The 14028-nt window shown below is 47.5% G+C and overlaps 1 protein-coding gene and 1 long non-coding RNA gene across 5 annotated transcripts in view; one reads left to right on the top strand and one right to left on the bottom strand.

The window, feature by feature from the left end:
• Positions 1–509: 509 nt before the first annotated feature.
• LOC146891162 (uncharacterized) lies at positions 510–5424 on the bottom strand. 3 transcript variants are annotated; one of them, XR_014997517.2, is made up of 2 exons: positions 4683–5424; positions 510–4223 (listed from the first exon to the last, which is right to left on the bottom strand). It is a non-coding gene; the product is annotated as an uncharacterized LOC146891162 (long non-coding RNA). The 3 variants fall into 3 exon arrangements; XR_014997516.2 differs by having other exon boundaries at positions 510–4220; XR_014997518.2 differs by having other exon boundaries at positions 510–3657.
• Positions 5392–14028, top strand: part of Mcoln2 (mucolipin TRP cation channel 2) — a 52047-nt gene continuing 43410 nt past the window's right edge. For both annotated transcript variants that reach the window (XM_085677599.2, XM_048453652.3), the window contains exon 1: positions 5392–5524. In XM_085677599.2, the coding sequence (XP_085533725.2) occupies positions 5448–5524 (77 nt within the window). In that variant the 5' untranslated portion in view covers positions 5392–5447. The remainder of the gene's footprint in view (positions 5525–14028) is intronic.

Below are 14028 nucleotides of genomic sequence, written 5' to 3'. Positions count from 1 at the left end.
ACTTGACAGGAGTTTGCCTGAGCCTCAGACAACACAAGGGACTCTGGAGATGACTCTGGAACTAGCTGAGACTTGGAGATTATTGGGATGAAATAATTATATCTTTCATAACAAGAAGTACATGGATGGGGGGCAGAGGAGAAAGGCTACAGTTTGAGTTTGCTCCCTCCCTAGGCCTTGTGTTGGGAGCCTGGGCCTAGTGGGAGGCATTTGGTCCATGGGGATAGAGGTTTTATGATGGATATATGCGTTTCTCATGGAATAGGCAGTCATCCTGAACGTTTGCGCCCTGTTCCTTTTCCTTAGTGCATGTCCCTCCTGTCCCTTCTACTTTCTCACAGGCTGAAGCAGCACAAAGTACTCACTAGGAACCAAACAGGTGCCGATAGCATGCATCTGGACTTTGTACCTTGAACCACATGAAACTCTATAAATCACCCTAGTGTCAGGCATTCCTATTCTAGTAACAGAAGATGAACTCAGGCAATGACTCGATTTCACACAAGGGAGAACAGTTAGCTTGGCATTTTATTTCTTTGTTCCTTCTTTTTTATTTTACTTTATTTTTGAGACAAACTCTAACTGCGTAGGTAGTCCTACCCACCTGAAACTTGATATGTAACCAGCCTGGCCTCAAACTCACAGAGTATATGCTCTGTAAAAGGTACCAATAGGGGAAAGAGATGAGTAGGAGAAAATGTTTGCAAAGAGCCAGAGCTAATGATATACACCAATATAACACACAAAGACCTCAGAATTCAACAATAAGAAAGCAGTCTCCCCATTTAAAGTGGATATAATAACTTGAACAAAGCCTTACTAAAGACGACATACAGGTGGCAAACAATTGCCACACAGAAAGTCACCGTCACGTGCCACCAGGGAACTGCAGATGAAATCATCTACTGCTCGCCTTTACAATACGCCAAAATTCAAAACATGTCACATCCCAAACATTGGTGAGGATGGTGGGAAGTGACAATCTTGTTTGTTATTGAGGAGAATTCAAAATGTTAAAGTCCATTTGGAATGTGGGCAGTTTCTTACAAAACTGTATTTTCATGGCATGCAATCTAGCAGCTAATACTAGTGCTTCTTGGTGTTTAGCTAAAGGATTTGGAAGCATGTTCGCTTTAAGCAACAATGGAAAACAGTGTTCACACAGATGGTTATAGCAGCTCTCTTCAAAATTTACAACACGTGCAAGCAACCTAGACATTTTGAAGAGATGAATGGATCAATACCCTGTTGTATATCTGTCCAGTAGAACGGATCAGTACCCTGTGGTATATCTGTCCAGTAGAACGGATCAATACCCTGTGGTATATCTATCCAGTAGAATGGATCAATACCCTGTGGTATATCCGTCCAGTAGAATGGATCAATACCCTGAGGTATACCCATTCAGTAGAATGGATCAATACCCTGTGGTATATCCGTCCAGTAGAACGGATCAATACCCTGAGGTATACCCATTCAGTAGAATGGATCAATACCCTGTGGTATATCCATTCAGTAGAATGTTATTCAGTCCCAAGAAGCAGTGAGTTAGCAGGCAACGGGAAGACATGGAAGAAGTTTAAGCCCATATCATGAAGTGAATGAAGTCAGCCTGAAAATGCTACACACTGTTGAATTCCAACCATATGGCGTTTTAGAAAAGGGAAAACAGAGATAGTAGAAAGATCCATCATGCCTAGGGGTTACAGGAGATGGGGGATTAGTAGATGGTACACAAAGGGTTATCAGGCAGTTCCAGCTGCTGTGACACAGGAGTGTAGCTCCGGTAGGTTAAACCAAACAACAAGCAGTTGTTTTCCACAGTTTGGGGAGCTGGAATGTCAGGGCGCCAGCAGATCTGCTGCCCGGTGAGAGCATGTTTTCTGATCTGATCTCCAGACTGTTGGTACTCCCAAGGTGGGATGTGGGTTGTGGGGGAGGCAGAGGGCCTATGGGAATCCTCTGTGCTTTCTGCTCAATCTCACTTTCAACCTATATCTGCTCTAATAAACAAAATCTATGTGTAAAAGCTTACTATTCCCATGCCTGGAGAAACAAACCCATCTCTTGTTTGTCTCCCTCTCTCTTGTCTGTACCAGCATCTATATCACACATCAATTGCCTCAGAGGGAGCACCATCCACAGAGCTCAGAGCAGTGCCTGTCCCCTGCCAGAAACATCACCAAACCCAGGGCACAGGCTGTTTTGCGGAGCTGGTTGCTTCTTGCAGAATAGCTGAGCTGTCCTTACCTCCCACCACAGGTGAAGTAAGCACAGAGAATTTGATATGGCAGATAAAATCGAGCTCCTACCGAGAAAGCAGAAGACCTGCGGCCCTCAAGCAGACTTCCTTCCCAACATCAGAAATGCTCAGATCATAAGGATAGATGCTGACATCAGAAACCCTCGGGTCATAAAGATAGATATCTTGTTGATTTTCCAATGTCAAACGGAGAGACCTACGCCAAGGAGGACCTAGTTCAGAAATTGAAGATAGAGGAATGTATTTACAATGTTTAAAACCAGCAAAAGACTAATGTCTAGAAAGTTCGAAGCCTACTTATTTGCCCATCAACGAAAATCAGAAGGATATGAAACCACATAAACAGAAGGCAATTTCCCTATTATTTTATTGTGCTCCGTCCGCATATTGACTTTCCAGTAGATATTGCTTTGGATTACTGTTTTACAAAATTGTTTTAGGTCTACCATTACCCTGGCTGACATTTCCTAGAGGACTTTAAAAGACTTCCTTCTAACTGTGAGTTTATAAAACTGTTCTAAGAAGGAAACCCACTGGGGAAACCCATGATTGTGATTGGGAAACCTGAAATGTCTTCCAACATGCAGTGCAGGGTTGAACAAAAGATATCTGGTCACGACAAAACTGAGTTATGATACAAACTTGGAAGTATGGTATGCAGAGCAGAAACCTGAGATTGGAAGACTGACACACAGCGCAAAGCAATGCCCGTGGCTATCTAGTGAGAGACAAGTTAGGTTCTTCACTGTAAATAAAAGACCTTGAGAGTGGCTCCCCTGGCTGCCTGGAAATAGTAATTCATGTCTCTCAGTGTACCTGGTGGCCAAACTCTCCAATCATCTGATTCTGTTTCCCGGCTTTCTCCTCTTCCCCTCTTCTCCACCTACTGCTCCTTCCTACGTCTAGGTTAAGTAGCTTTAGGGCCCTTGCTACTTTAAGGGCAGCAGGTTTGCTGACTGCACAGGTAGTGTCTTCCTGTTGAGGGTGCAGAGCACTGCTTGATCCCAGTGAAGCAGCCTGGAGTCAGGCTCCAGTGAGGACTGAGACCCAGCACCCTCCTCTGGGAAGCTCCTCCTTTGCAGTGCTCTGTGGGAGTTTGCAGGACAGGAGAGATGGTTCAACAGATCAGATCACCTAATAGCATCACTTCTGTCTTTTTTGTTTCTCCTCTGACCCCTCCCATGTCACACCTCACTCCTTCTGAAATGGATGGCCTCATTTTGATTATCGTATCTCTCCCTGTGTCTGGTTGATATAAGCATGGCTTTTGCACATATGATTTCAGGGCTGTCCGTTTTCCATTGGATACTCCTGAACCGACTGCTCAGGGAAGATCTTGGAAAAGGGGTCAGAAAGAACCAGATGCCAGGAAGTCAGCTGTGAGGTCCTGTCTCCTAGAGATGACAGGGAAGACATGTGTAGATAAATGTATCTTTTATAACGATTTAGGAAAATGCATCTTTTCTCCACCTGCGAAACAGTTTCTAGATTGTTTGGAGAAACTCGATCACCAGCAACTGTCTTAATGATGTGCCTGCCAGTGGTTGGATGGAGCAAGAGCAAAGGTTTTGGGGAATCAAAAACTTAAATAGAAAGATTGGACCTGCTGGTTGCTCTGTGGGTGACTCTGGAGAAGTAACAAACTTCTCTGATCTTTCCCCTCCCCCTACCGCCCTTTAAGAAGATCTTCATTTATTTTGTGGTGGGAAGATAGACACCGCACTGGCATCAAGACTGAGGAGACGGGAGGACAGGTGACTTTCTCTGTCCATCCACCACGTGGTCCTGGAGGCAGACTCAGGACGGCTACAAGCACCTTTACTTCCTCGACTCTCTTGCTGGCTCCATCTAGTCATTTATAGTGCAGGTGGGACACAGAATCCTGAACATACGGCTATGGTGGGCACTGTGACTTCTCAGGCAGACTCTCCAGGCTCGCTGTACCCAGTGGGCTTTCCTGCTAAGAGGAATTCCGGAAGAAGTAAAAGGGGTGTGTGTGGTACTTTTACCTGATGGTTGTTGGGAAGTGACTTTTAACAGAGGGTAGATTCTGTGGGGGTGGGGCAGGGGTTGGGCAGAATGAGGCTGGAATAAGCCTTAACGCCAGCTGCAACCGTGAGGCAGCTGCAGGAGGATCAAGTTCAAGGTCATCTTTAGCTCCATAGCAAGTTGGATGCTAGCCTGGGTTAGTTACACGAGACCGTCTCAAAATTAAAAACAAAAACAAACACACAAAAAACAAAACAATCTCCACCCCTGCAGGAAGGGTCAATAAATAACGCTTTGACACCCGTCTTTCTGTACAACTGTTTCTACATAATCCACTGCAAACTGCCCTTTGCCCTGGCTAACCCTGGGGACCTTCTGAACGCAACGCGTACTGATGCACATAGCCTGGACAGGGAGCCGTTTTGCTCACCTGGCTTCAGTTGAAGTTCTGGGCCTGTTCTGTCCTGCCAGCTTCAGGTCGAGGAGCACTGTAGTCTGCTTCATGAATGGAGGTGAGCCATCGTCTCTAAGATCCAGATTTCAGACAGCAAGGGGGAAGGACAGGGGACCGCTGGGGTCTGCTGCTCTGGACTTTGCAGGGGTCGCGTGCTTGTCCACGTGCTTGTCCAACACCTCTGTCATTCCACGGCTTGTCAGGGAATTATCAGAATAAAGACTCTGTAATGAAGAAACCCGTCCCCAAGAACTTGTTGACTCCTAGGCGGAGGAACTGCAATGTATTCATCCCGTAGAAAACAGTATGGGCACTTAACACGGCAGAATAGAACTGGCCAAAGAAACAGACAAGCCAGGGGTGGGTGGCACGTGTTTGTAATTCCAGTACTCAGGAGGCCGAGGCAGGAGGATGGCTCTGAGTTCGAGGCGAGTCCGGGCCACATAGCGGGCTCAAAAGAAATGCAGCAAATGTATAAAGGGGCCAGACACTATCTTGGAGAGGTCAGGGAATGGATGAGGGCAGCGGGGTGGCTGAGGGCAAGGCGGGCGGGGCGACCGGGGGCGGGGTGGACTCCGGGAGGCCTCGCAGCAGGCTCCTTGGGCGACTTCCCTTTATAAAGGGTGTCTGCTCCGCCTGCCTCCCGCAGACACCCGCAGGCGGAGTCCGGTGTTGGAACCGTGGGGGGATCGAGGGGATCCAGGCAGCGCTGGAGTCTTGCACCTCGGTGGCGCTCGCGCCATGCCCGGAGGCGAGGAGACGCTGGACCTGCCTACTTGGAACCGCGCCCTGGACCCGGTCTGGGACCCCCACCACAGGTCTGTACTCCCCCGGGGCGCCACGTCTTGTGACCTCCTGGGTTCCAGCGTCATCTCCTTCCGGGACTGCCCCAGCTGCGGTGTCCCTGCGCCCACACCTGGCCCCGGTTCCGCCTCCTGCCTCCGGCTCGCGGCTGCTTAGTTAAAGCTCTTCGCGACTCGGCCGGAGCAGCGCCCTGGGTCGCCCAGCACTGGAAGAAGGCTGCGGCAGCCGGTGGGGACGGACGCGGGGGCGTGGCGGGAGAACAGGGCCACGCGTAGCGACCAGGGCTCACACATCCGCGGGGTCCCGGGCTGCAATGAGAACGCTGGCTGGAAGGGTAAGAGGCTTTGGATACCCCCAGGCTTCCAATTGGGGGATGCTGTCCCGATGGTCGGGAGATGGGTGCGCAGTGGGTCCGCTTTCCAACTCCTTCTTGTTCCCCGGAGCCCTGGAAAGTTCCGAAGGTGGGGAAAGGGCTGGCCCTGCAACCTGACCGTTTCCCCAGGTAAAGGACCCGGAGAGAGATCAGATGTTTTCAGGTTAAAGTCCTGGTGAGGCTTTTTCTGGAGACAGTCTTCTGAAAGATCCTGGTTGGTTAAGGATCCTGATTGGCTCTACCAGAGCGTTCTTACAACCTTGGCCAGGCCCACGTTAACTGCTTGCAGTTAGTTAAATAAGGCCGGATTTTACATTCCGGAACAAACAGGCCTTTTCTTAGGTGGGAGGGTTATGGTGTGGTCAACCCTGGTTTCCTCAGCTCTATGAAAAAGCGTTCAGTCAAGCCAGATGGCTCTGCCAAGTGGCCCCTCCTATGTGCTTAAACTTCTACAGCAGCTCAGTTGAGGACAAAGTGGCCTTTGGCTCCTGCTTGCTTCTCTTAAACAAATAGTGGTGGGATGTTAAAGTTTTCTATGGCAGCCAGGAGCGGCTCCTGCCTTCCCAGCAGGGTGCTCTCCAGGTCAGCAAGGAAAACTGAATCAGAAGGGAGTTTATTTAGTCTGGGATGATCTCCTGAGTGGATAACTTTCTGCAAGGGTGGCATAGATTTCCCAGACCTTTCAAAGACCAATTTTGAATTATAAAACAACATTGGTGGGTTCTGAGAGGTGGTTCCCTGCAATCTAAGGACGGGGTTGGAGCCTCAACACCCAGGTAAAAAGTACTTGGTGCCTGTAATCCTAACGCTGGAGGGGCAGGAGACAGGAGGACCCCCAAAGTTCACTGGCCTCCCCTAATTTCGGAGCTCTGGACCAATGGGAGACCCTGTCTCAAAAGAGGTCTGCATTGTTCCTGAGGATGGCTCACTAAGTTGTCCCCATATGCACAACACGTGTGCACACATGTGCACGAACACAAATATATATGCATCCCTGAAAAAATGGCGCAGCTTTGACAACTATAACAAGTTGTGAATGTCACATCAAAATGGCCAGTGTCATACAATCTGCAAAATCCTCTCTGAAGGTAGAGGAGTTTATTTTATTTTATTTGAGACAAGGTTTCTCTGTAGCTCTGGTGCCTGTCCCGGAACTAGCTCTTGTAGACCAGGCTGGCCTCAAACTCCCAGAGATCCGCCTGCCTCTGCCTCCTGTGCTGGGATTAAAGGCGTGCGTCACCACTGCCCAGTGAGGAGTTTATTTTTAATATGTCACATGAGTAGAAGTGCACCCAGTTGTCTGTCTTCTCCCTAAATGCACTGTCCTTAAAACTAAGGACCAAATGCCTGTGGATTTATGGGCTCACTGGCCTGGAAAATGTCTGTGCTCATGTTGGGTGTGAAGCAAAGCCTTCAGTTTTATTTTTGTTCGACGTTGTTTTCCCCAGCACATTTCGATCAGGGCTTAAATGGTTTTTGACATATTCTGTGTCCTCAGAAGCTGTGTACATTGCTGAAGGACACAGACTAAATGTTTGTGGAAACCGTTTTTGAAGGCTTGCAGATGTGAAATATACCATAGGCAGGTGTCTGTCTGTCCAGCACGGGTGGGGAGACAAGACGGTTGCTGTAAACTGAGAATAAAAGGGAGGTGGCGCAAGAGGTGGAAAAATCACCTGTGGGTGTCAGGGTGCAAACTCTGGCATTTTGTGTACAAGGGACGAAGAATGCAGCTCCCTCTGGAAGTGGGCTGGGAGCTCTGCCGTGTCAGGTGCTGCTCACAGCATCCATGACATTCTAAGCCAACAGCACATACCTAGAACAGTTTGATAGGCTTTCCTGGCAGAGTCTGAATTCTGCTAAGATTTTCGCTTGTCTTCCTCTTTCAATCTCAAGAGATGTTAAACACCTGCCCACCTGAACTTTAGCCCGGCACACCTTTCCCACCCAACCTTCCTGAACCCAGGTCCTGCAGCCAGGATCTGTTTAAAAAGAAAAGCACCGTTTGTGTAACCTCCAGGATTGAGGCTTTCCCATTCTCCTCTGTCAAGGAGGATTTTATATATATATCTCCAAACACCGAAGTCTGCCAACAAAGGGGAAGACTTGGAACACACTCTGAATGGAGCTGAGAGTCAGGGATGTACAGTTAGAAGCTAATCTCCCTGCTCCATGGCTCCCTTGTCAGTGACATGAAACCTAAATTGAGACTGTTTTTGAAACTTAGTGGGGGGGAAAAGCCAACAACCAGGTGTCTTTTTGTGGCTAACATTTGTGAGTAAAAACAGTCGCCAAAGAAAACCAATTTGGCCCTAAGCACTAAAGCGAGCCTTCGTCAGCTGGGCCTTTAGAGTTGAAGTTCCAAATGTCACTTCTGAGGAGAGAAATGACTCTTCAGAGGGCCCGTGTGTCCGCCACAGAGAAAAGTAACTTCATTCCCAGAAGTAGCTACTTTTAACATTTATTTTCATTTGTGTGTACAGGTGTGTCTGTGTGTATGCTGTGCATGTAAGTGTCCATGGGGGCAATGAGCACTTTTAACCTTGGACCCCACTGCCCCAGCCCCAGACACTTAAACAAGCAGTATACAGTGTTCTGTTCAGTGTGGAGCATGCCCATCTCTGTTCACTTGCTTCTGCCGCCACTTGGACTTCCCCTCTGATGTCTTATCTGACCCGTCTACAGCAGAACCCCTGTTCTGTTTTGAGCCTGGTCCTCGGCTCCCTGGTCCTGAACTCTTTCTCCCTGAAGAGGGGAGACTACTTTGCCGGCACAGGTGTCCAACTTCTTTCCCTCTCCGATGGCTGATTTCATCTCTTCTCTTTCAAAAGTTGTCTTTTTTTTCTTTCTTTCTTTGAAATATGTCTTCATGATTTCAGTTAAAAATTTCTGGCCGGTAGTCATTAGTAACTCTTGAGGCCAGTGATGCTGAAACATTGTCTTCAATGTCCTAATTTTTGAAGACGCATGGTTTAAATGATGGGTTTTAAAAAGAAAATCCTATACCCATGGCACATTTCCAAGAGGTGTGGCCCACCCAGAGACCGACAGACTGGGTGAACAGGACCTTGGAAACAGATACTTGTTGAAAAGAAGTATCTTTTAGGAAAGGAAAGGTTAGCAAGGGCTGGCTGTTTGCTGCCTTTGTCCTCAGCCGACAGAGCCCATTCTCCTGAGAAGAGGGGACTGAGTCCCTCCTGTGGCCCCAGGAAGGGATTCTTCATTATGTTTGCAGAAAGTGTGGTTTGTTGAGGATAAGCGCTTTGAACACGTGGGGCTCTGCTTCTGCATTCCTGGAAGTCTGGGGCATTGAGGAGGACGGCAGGGATGGTTTCATAGGAACTCAGTCGCCCAGCTGTCTGCAGGGAAACCCTGAAAATTCTGTGTGTCCGCCTCCTGTTGAGAGCACTCGTGGGCAACGGAAAGTCCCTTCCATCTTCTTCCAGGGCTCTTCCTGGGATCCGAGCCACCATGTGGCTTATCTTTCCAGAGATATTTTTAATAACCTCATTGACTTGGGCAACAGTTAACTTCTCTTAGAAGACTAAGAATTCACAAGGAAATTAGCTCATAATAGGAAATGGAGTGAAAAATTCGGGTTGAGTTGTCAGGAGCGGGCCAAAGTTTCCATCTGTGGGACTGGGGACTGGCCATCTGACCCTTGCCCTGGGGCCCTCAGGGCCACCACTGTGGGACTCCACATTTACCCTTTCAGACTTAACCTTCTTCCTCTTGCTCCTCCCATTCAGCACATGTGAGAAAAGGGTAAGGGAGTACCTGGCGCCCTGATACACATGAGACACCTTAGGTCATTTACCTTGTGATAGTAACTAAATAATTCTCATGTTAATTACCAACATTGAAGAAAAGAGAGAAAACATGAGGAAAATTAAGATTCCCTGGGAAACATTTCCCAGAGGTCTTGTGGGTAGGCAATGCTTTTCATTTTTGTTCCTAGTTCTAGATGTTTTAAAATGTTGAAATGTGGGGAGCCAACTTTGGACACACACACACTAACATTTTAAAAAATAATGAGATTATACTGTATTTATTTTATAATGTAACAATGTAACATAGGCATTTTCCCGGCTCACAATCTCAAGTCTAGATGCAATGAGTATTTTATAGTCATTTTAATAGATATTACAAAATTTGCAGAAAAATACATAAAGCATTGGTTCCTTGATCATACAAACACTCATAGATAAAGAACAGAGTGGCTGTTAGTGCTTCCATTTCTCCCAATAGAGTTTCCCCTGGATGCATAAGCGTTAAGCTGGATTTGTGTCAACCTGATTTCTATAGCAACCTGTTGCTGCTCTCCAGACCCTTTGCCTGGGCTGTCTTTTTCTTATTAATGGTTTGGGCTATTAGTAACCTTGTTCCTATTAATTACTAACATCAGTAAGTTTTTGGATGCTTCAATATCATGCAGACCTTCTCAGAGTCTGCCTTTTGGCTCTGCTCGTGTGTGTGACTGCATGTTTGCATGTATGTGGATGCGCATGGGTGTGTTGGCCTGCAGCTGACATCAGTGTCTTCCTCAGTCACGCTATCCTTTTTGTTTATGGAGGCAGAGTCTCTCATTAAAGCTGGAGCCAGCTTATCTAGTTAACCGGTTTGCCTAGGGGTCCCCACTTCTGCTTCCAGTGCGCTGGGATTACAGGGGGTGCTCACACCTGCCTGGCTTTTGCCTGCTTCTGGGGTCTGAACACTGAACCCCCACTTGCTCAGGGAGCACTTTCTCTGCAGAGCCATCTCTCCAGCCCACTGTCTTTTGACTCTCTGAAGTGTTAAACTTCTGACCATGTTGTCTACAGTGGCTTCCATGCCTTCTGAGCTTTGCTGTACTTAGAGAGACACATTAAATTATTTGTCTATGTTCTATATCTGATGTATTCACTGATTTTATTTTACTTTATTTTAATTAATTAATTTATTTGTTTATAAAAATTTCCACTTCCTCCCCTCCTCCCCATACCCTCCCATTCTCCCCACTCCCTCTCCTCCTCCCCCCCACTCCCTCCCCTCCTTCCTCTCCAGTCCTAAGAGCAGTCAGGGTTTCCTGCCCTGTGGGAAGTTCAAGTTCCTCCCCCCTCCCTCCAGGTCTAGGAAGGTGAGCATCCAAACAGACTAGGATCCCAGAAAGCTAGTACATGCAGACAAAACAAGACCCAGTGCCATTGACAATGGCTTCTCAGTCAGCCCCCATGTCAGTCACATTTAGAGACTCTGGTTTGATCACATGCTCGTTCAGTCCCAGTCCAGCTGGTCTTAGTGAGCTCTCATTCGATCAGTCCCCTCGTATCCGAGGGTGAACGCATCCCACGCGGTTCTGATTTCCTTTTTCATGATCTCTCTCCTTCTGCTCCTCATTTGGACCTTGGGGGCTCTGATTTTATTTTTTTTAATACAAGCATTTATTCGTTCTTTTTGTTGTTGTTGCTGGTTGTTGTTGTTATTTGTATTCTGTTTCTGGAAGGATTCTTTGGCCCAAAGAGCAGATTAGCAGAACACCATGGTAGTAACTTGTTGAGTTGATTCTATAAAAAGCAAAACAAAATAAACCCCAAACAAACCAGGAGTAGCGAGTAAAAGATTAAAACAAAGTCACAATTCTATCAGCAAATTGGGCACCTAGACCATCTGGAACCTTCTTGTCATCCTGGCTAAGTATGACTTTATTACTTCATTCAGTTGGTCATTAATCAATGGTCAAACATTTTCAATATTTTATTGTAACGTAGTTTTATTACTGTTGCTATGGTTTGATTTTGAAGGACACTGACTGAGGAAAAACTTATGTATCCAGAATCGTGGCCTCATTCATTGATTCATTGAATACCTACTGTGTTAGGGAGTCTGCTGTGTGTTCCAGATACAGTGCAGCAGGGCTTAAGGACACTCTTACAAGGAAAATGAGTTGCGATATTGAATCGGAGGAAAGTAAAGGTTACAATAAGGAACAGAGGGGAGACATGCAGTAATGTGGACATGAGTATCTGGGCCTCTCTAGTTGACTGTAAACCCAGCTGTTTGGGAGGCTGAGGCAGGAGGATCTCTAGTTCAAGACCTGCTTGGGTAATGGTGAGTTTAAGTCTAGTGTGGACAACTTAGTGAGACTTGGAGTCAAAGTAAAAAGTAAAAGGGGGTAAGGAGTCTAGTCTGTGGCTGAGTCCTCGCTTGCTGTGTTTAAGGTCCAAGGTCCGGTGTGCAGTCCTGCAAGGAAAACCCCCAAAGGCCTCTGTAAAATCATAATCTCTGAATTGAGAAACTCCAAGGACAGGAAGGATTCAGATATGCAAAGAGCTGGGGAAACACCAAGTGCAGACCCCAGGTAGGGGGAAATGTTCCAGAGCCAGGACTAACTGGACGGGGCGTAGAGAGAAAGCAGAGTGAGCATGGGAAGAAGTGAACTGTGGTCTTGTAAGCAATGCCCGGAAGTGGTAGGAGGCTGAGCGCTCATTCTGAGAGGAACAGAAAGTCCCAGAGGTGATTTCAGCTGGAAATGCCAGATTTAGGAAACGAGCTGAAATCAATTTAAACGTAATTGAGCCAATCTTAAGCACTGCCCTCTAGCTGTGATGTGGTGCACTGGGAAGCCACATCTGGGATCAAGAAAGAGAGAAGATGCTCAGGGAGCGGCTGTAGTAGGAGCTGGGAATGAGGGAAGACAGGGCAGATTCGACCTAAGAAGAGTGGATGCTTCACGGTGGGATAGCCTGGGAACCTCACTGAAATCTTGATGCCTGCTTCATCTCTCTTGCCAAATGGGCCAAAATGTCTAGGAGCTAGGACCCAATCGGCGCTACCATATAGAAGTGTCTGGATGGATGTCACAGGTGGCTGCACTGAGGAGGCCAGTTGAGGAGAGGTCTGGGAATTCTTCTGGACACATGGGTGGAGGCTCCAGAAAGAAGTGGGTAAAGGAACGAGAGTGTGTGTGTGGGGGGGGGCAGAGGGGTGGAAAGCCCCACAGTGCACAGTGTTTGAAGGCACAGGATTGGACAAGTTCCTCTAGAATACGGAATATATAATAGAAGAGCCCCGGGACCATGTCCTGGCGTTAAAGGTAGAACAGAAGAGAAGCCAGTGAAGGAGGATGAGGGGGATGGAGGATGTGGGAAGGAAGTCAAAGAAATGAAATGTTCCAGAAGTGGGGAGAAGGGCTGTGCCTGGAAGGGGGCATCTTGCTGTGTCGGACTCTGCTTAGCCGCCAACCCCCGAAGTGTTGGGGGATCTGCAGGCTATTTGCGCTGAGAAGTTAGATGGAGCAAGAGAAAAGGGAAGGAATTATGCGGGGAACGTTGTTCACTTCACGGTGATAAAATGCCCAACCAAAGCAGCTTTGGGAAAGGAGGGGTTGTTTCTGCTCACAGTCATACGTAGGTGACAGGCAGTCCATAGTGGCGGGGAAGTCAAGGCCGAGGGACTGAGAGGCCGATGGTCACGTGCACCATGGGCAGGAAGCAGAGAGATGAATGTTGGCGCTCAGCCACTATCTCCTTCGTGGTTTCCAGCCAGGGACCTCAGCCCAGGGAACAGTGACACCCACGTTTAGGGTGGGTCTTCCCACCTCACAGACATGCTTGGAGGTCCCTCTCTGGTTGTCTCTAGATCCTGAGGTCTGCGGTTCCTTTTCTTCTTATTCTGATCACATGAGAGCGTAGACGGCTCCTTAATTTATGCCTTAGGTGTTTGGCTAAGATGTCATACATTTTCCAAGGAAGTCCTATCAGACCTTCCTTAACCTGTGTTCTTCATTCCTGGTCATTGTATAGGCCATTAGACCTTAAGAAATGCTAACTCGGGTGTCAAGAAGGAAAAACAGACAATGGTCTCGGTAAAAAAAAAAACCAAGATTTTTGTATTGCGGCCAGTCTTGAGCTCCAGGTGCCTAACTTGCCTTGTTAGTAACATGAAGAGATAACAACAGGCCACTTCTAAGTAGGTCTGTCATTAGACTCATCCTGTCACTTTTGTGAGGTGGAGTAAGGGTCACCCAAGTAATTCAAAACATTAGCAACGTGGACTGGTCCCATCTTTGCCAGCAGGCGGCCATCATGCACCTGGTGTGTGCATTTTCAGAAGCAAAGGTCAAGAGTCTTTGTCTCAGTCCCACAATGACATTTGGGGTTACGACCT

The sequence above is a fragment of the Myodes glareolus genome, chromosome 17 (assembly GCF_982192425.1).
Source record: "Myodes glareolus chromosome 17, mMyoGla1.1, whole genome shotgun sequence".
In the NCBI taxonomy this organism is placed as follows: Eukaryota; Metazoa; Chordata; class Mammalia; order Rodentia; family Cricetidae; genus Myodes; species Myodes glareolus.
The sequence above is the reverse complement of the archived record's forward strand: the minus strand, read 5'-3'. Positions and strand labels throughout refer to the sequence as shown.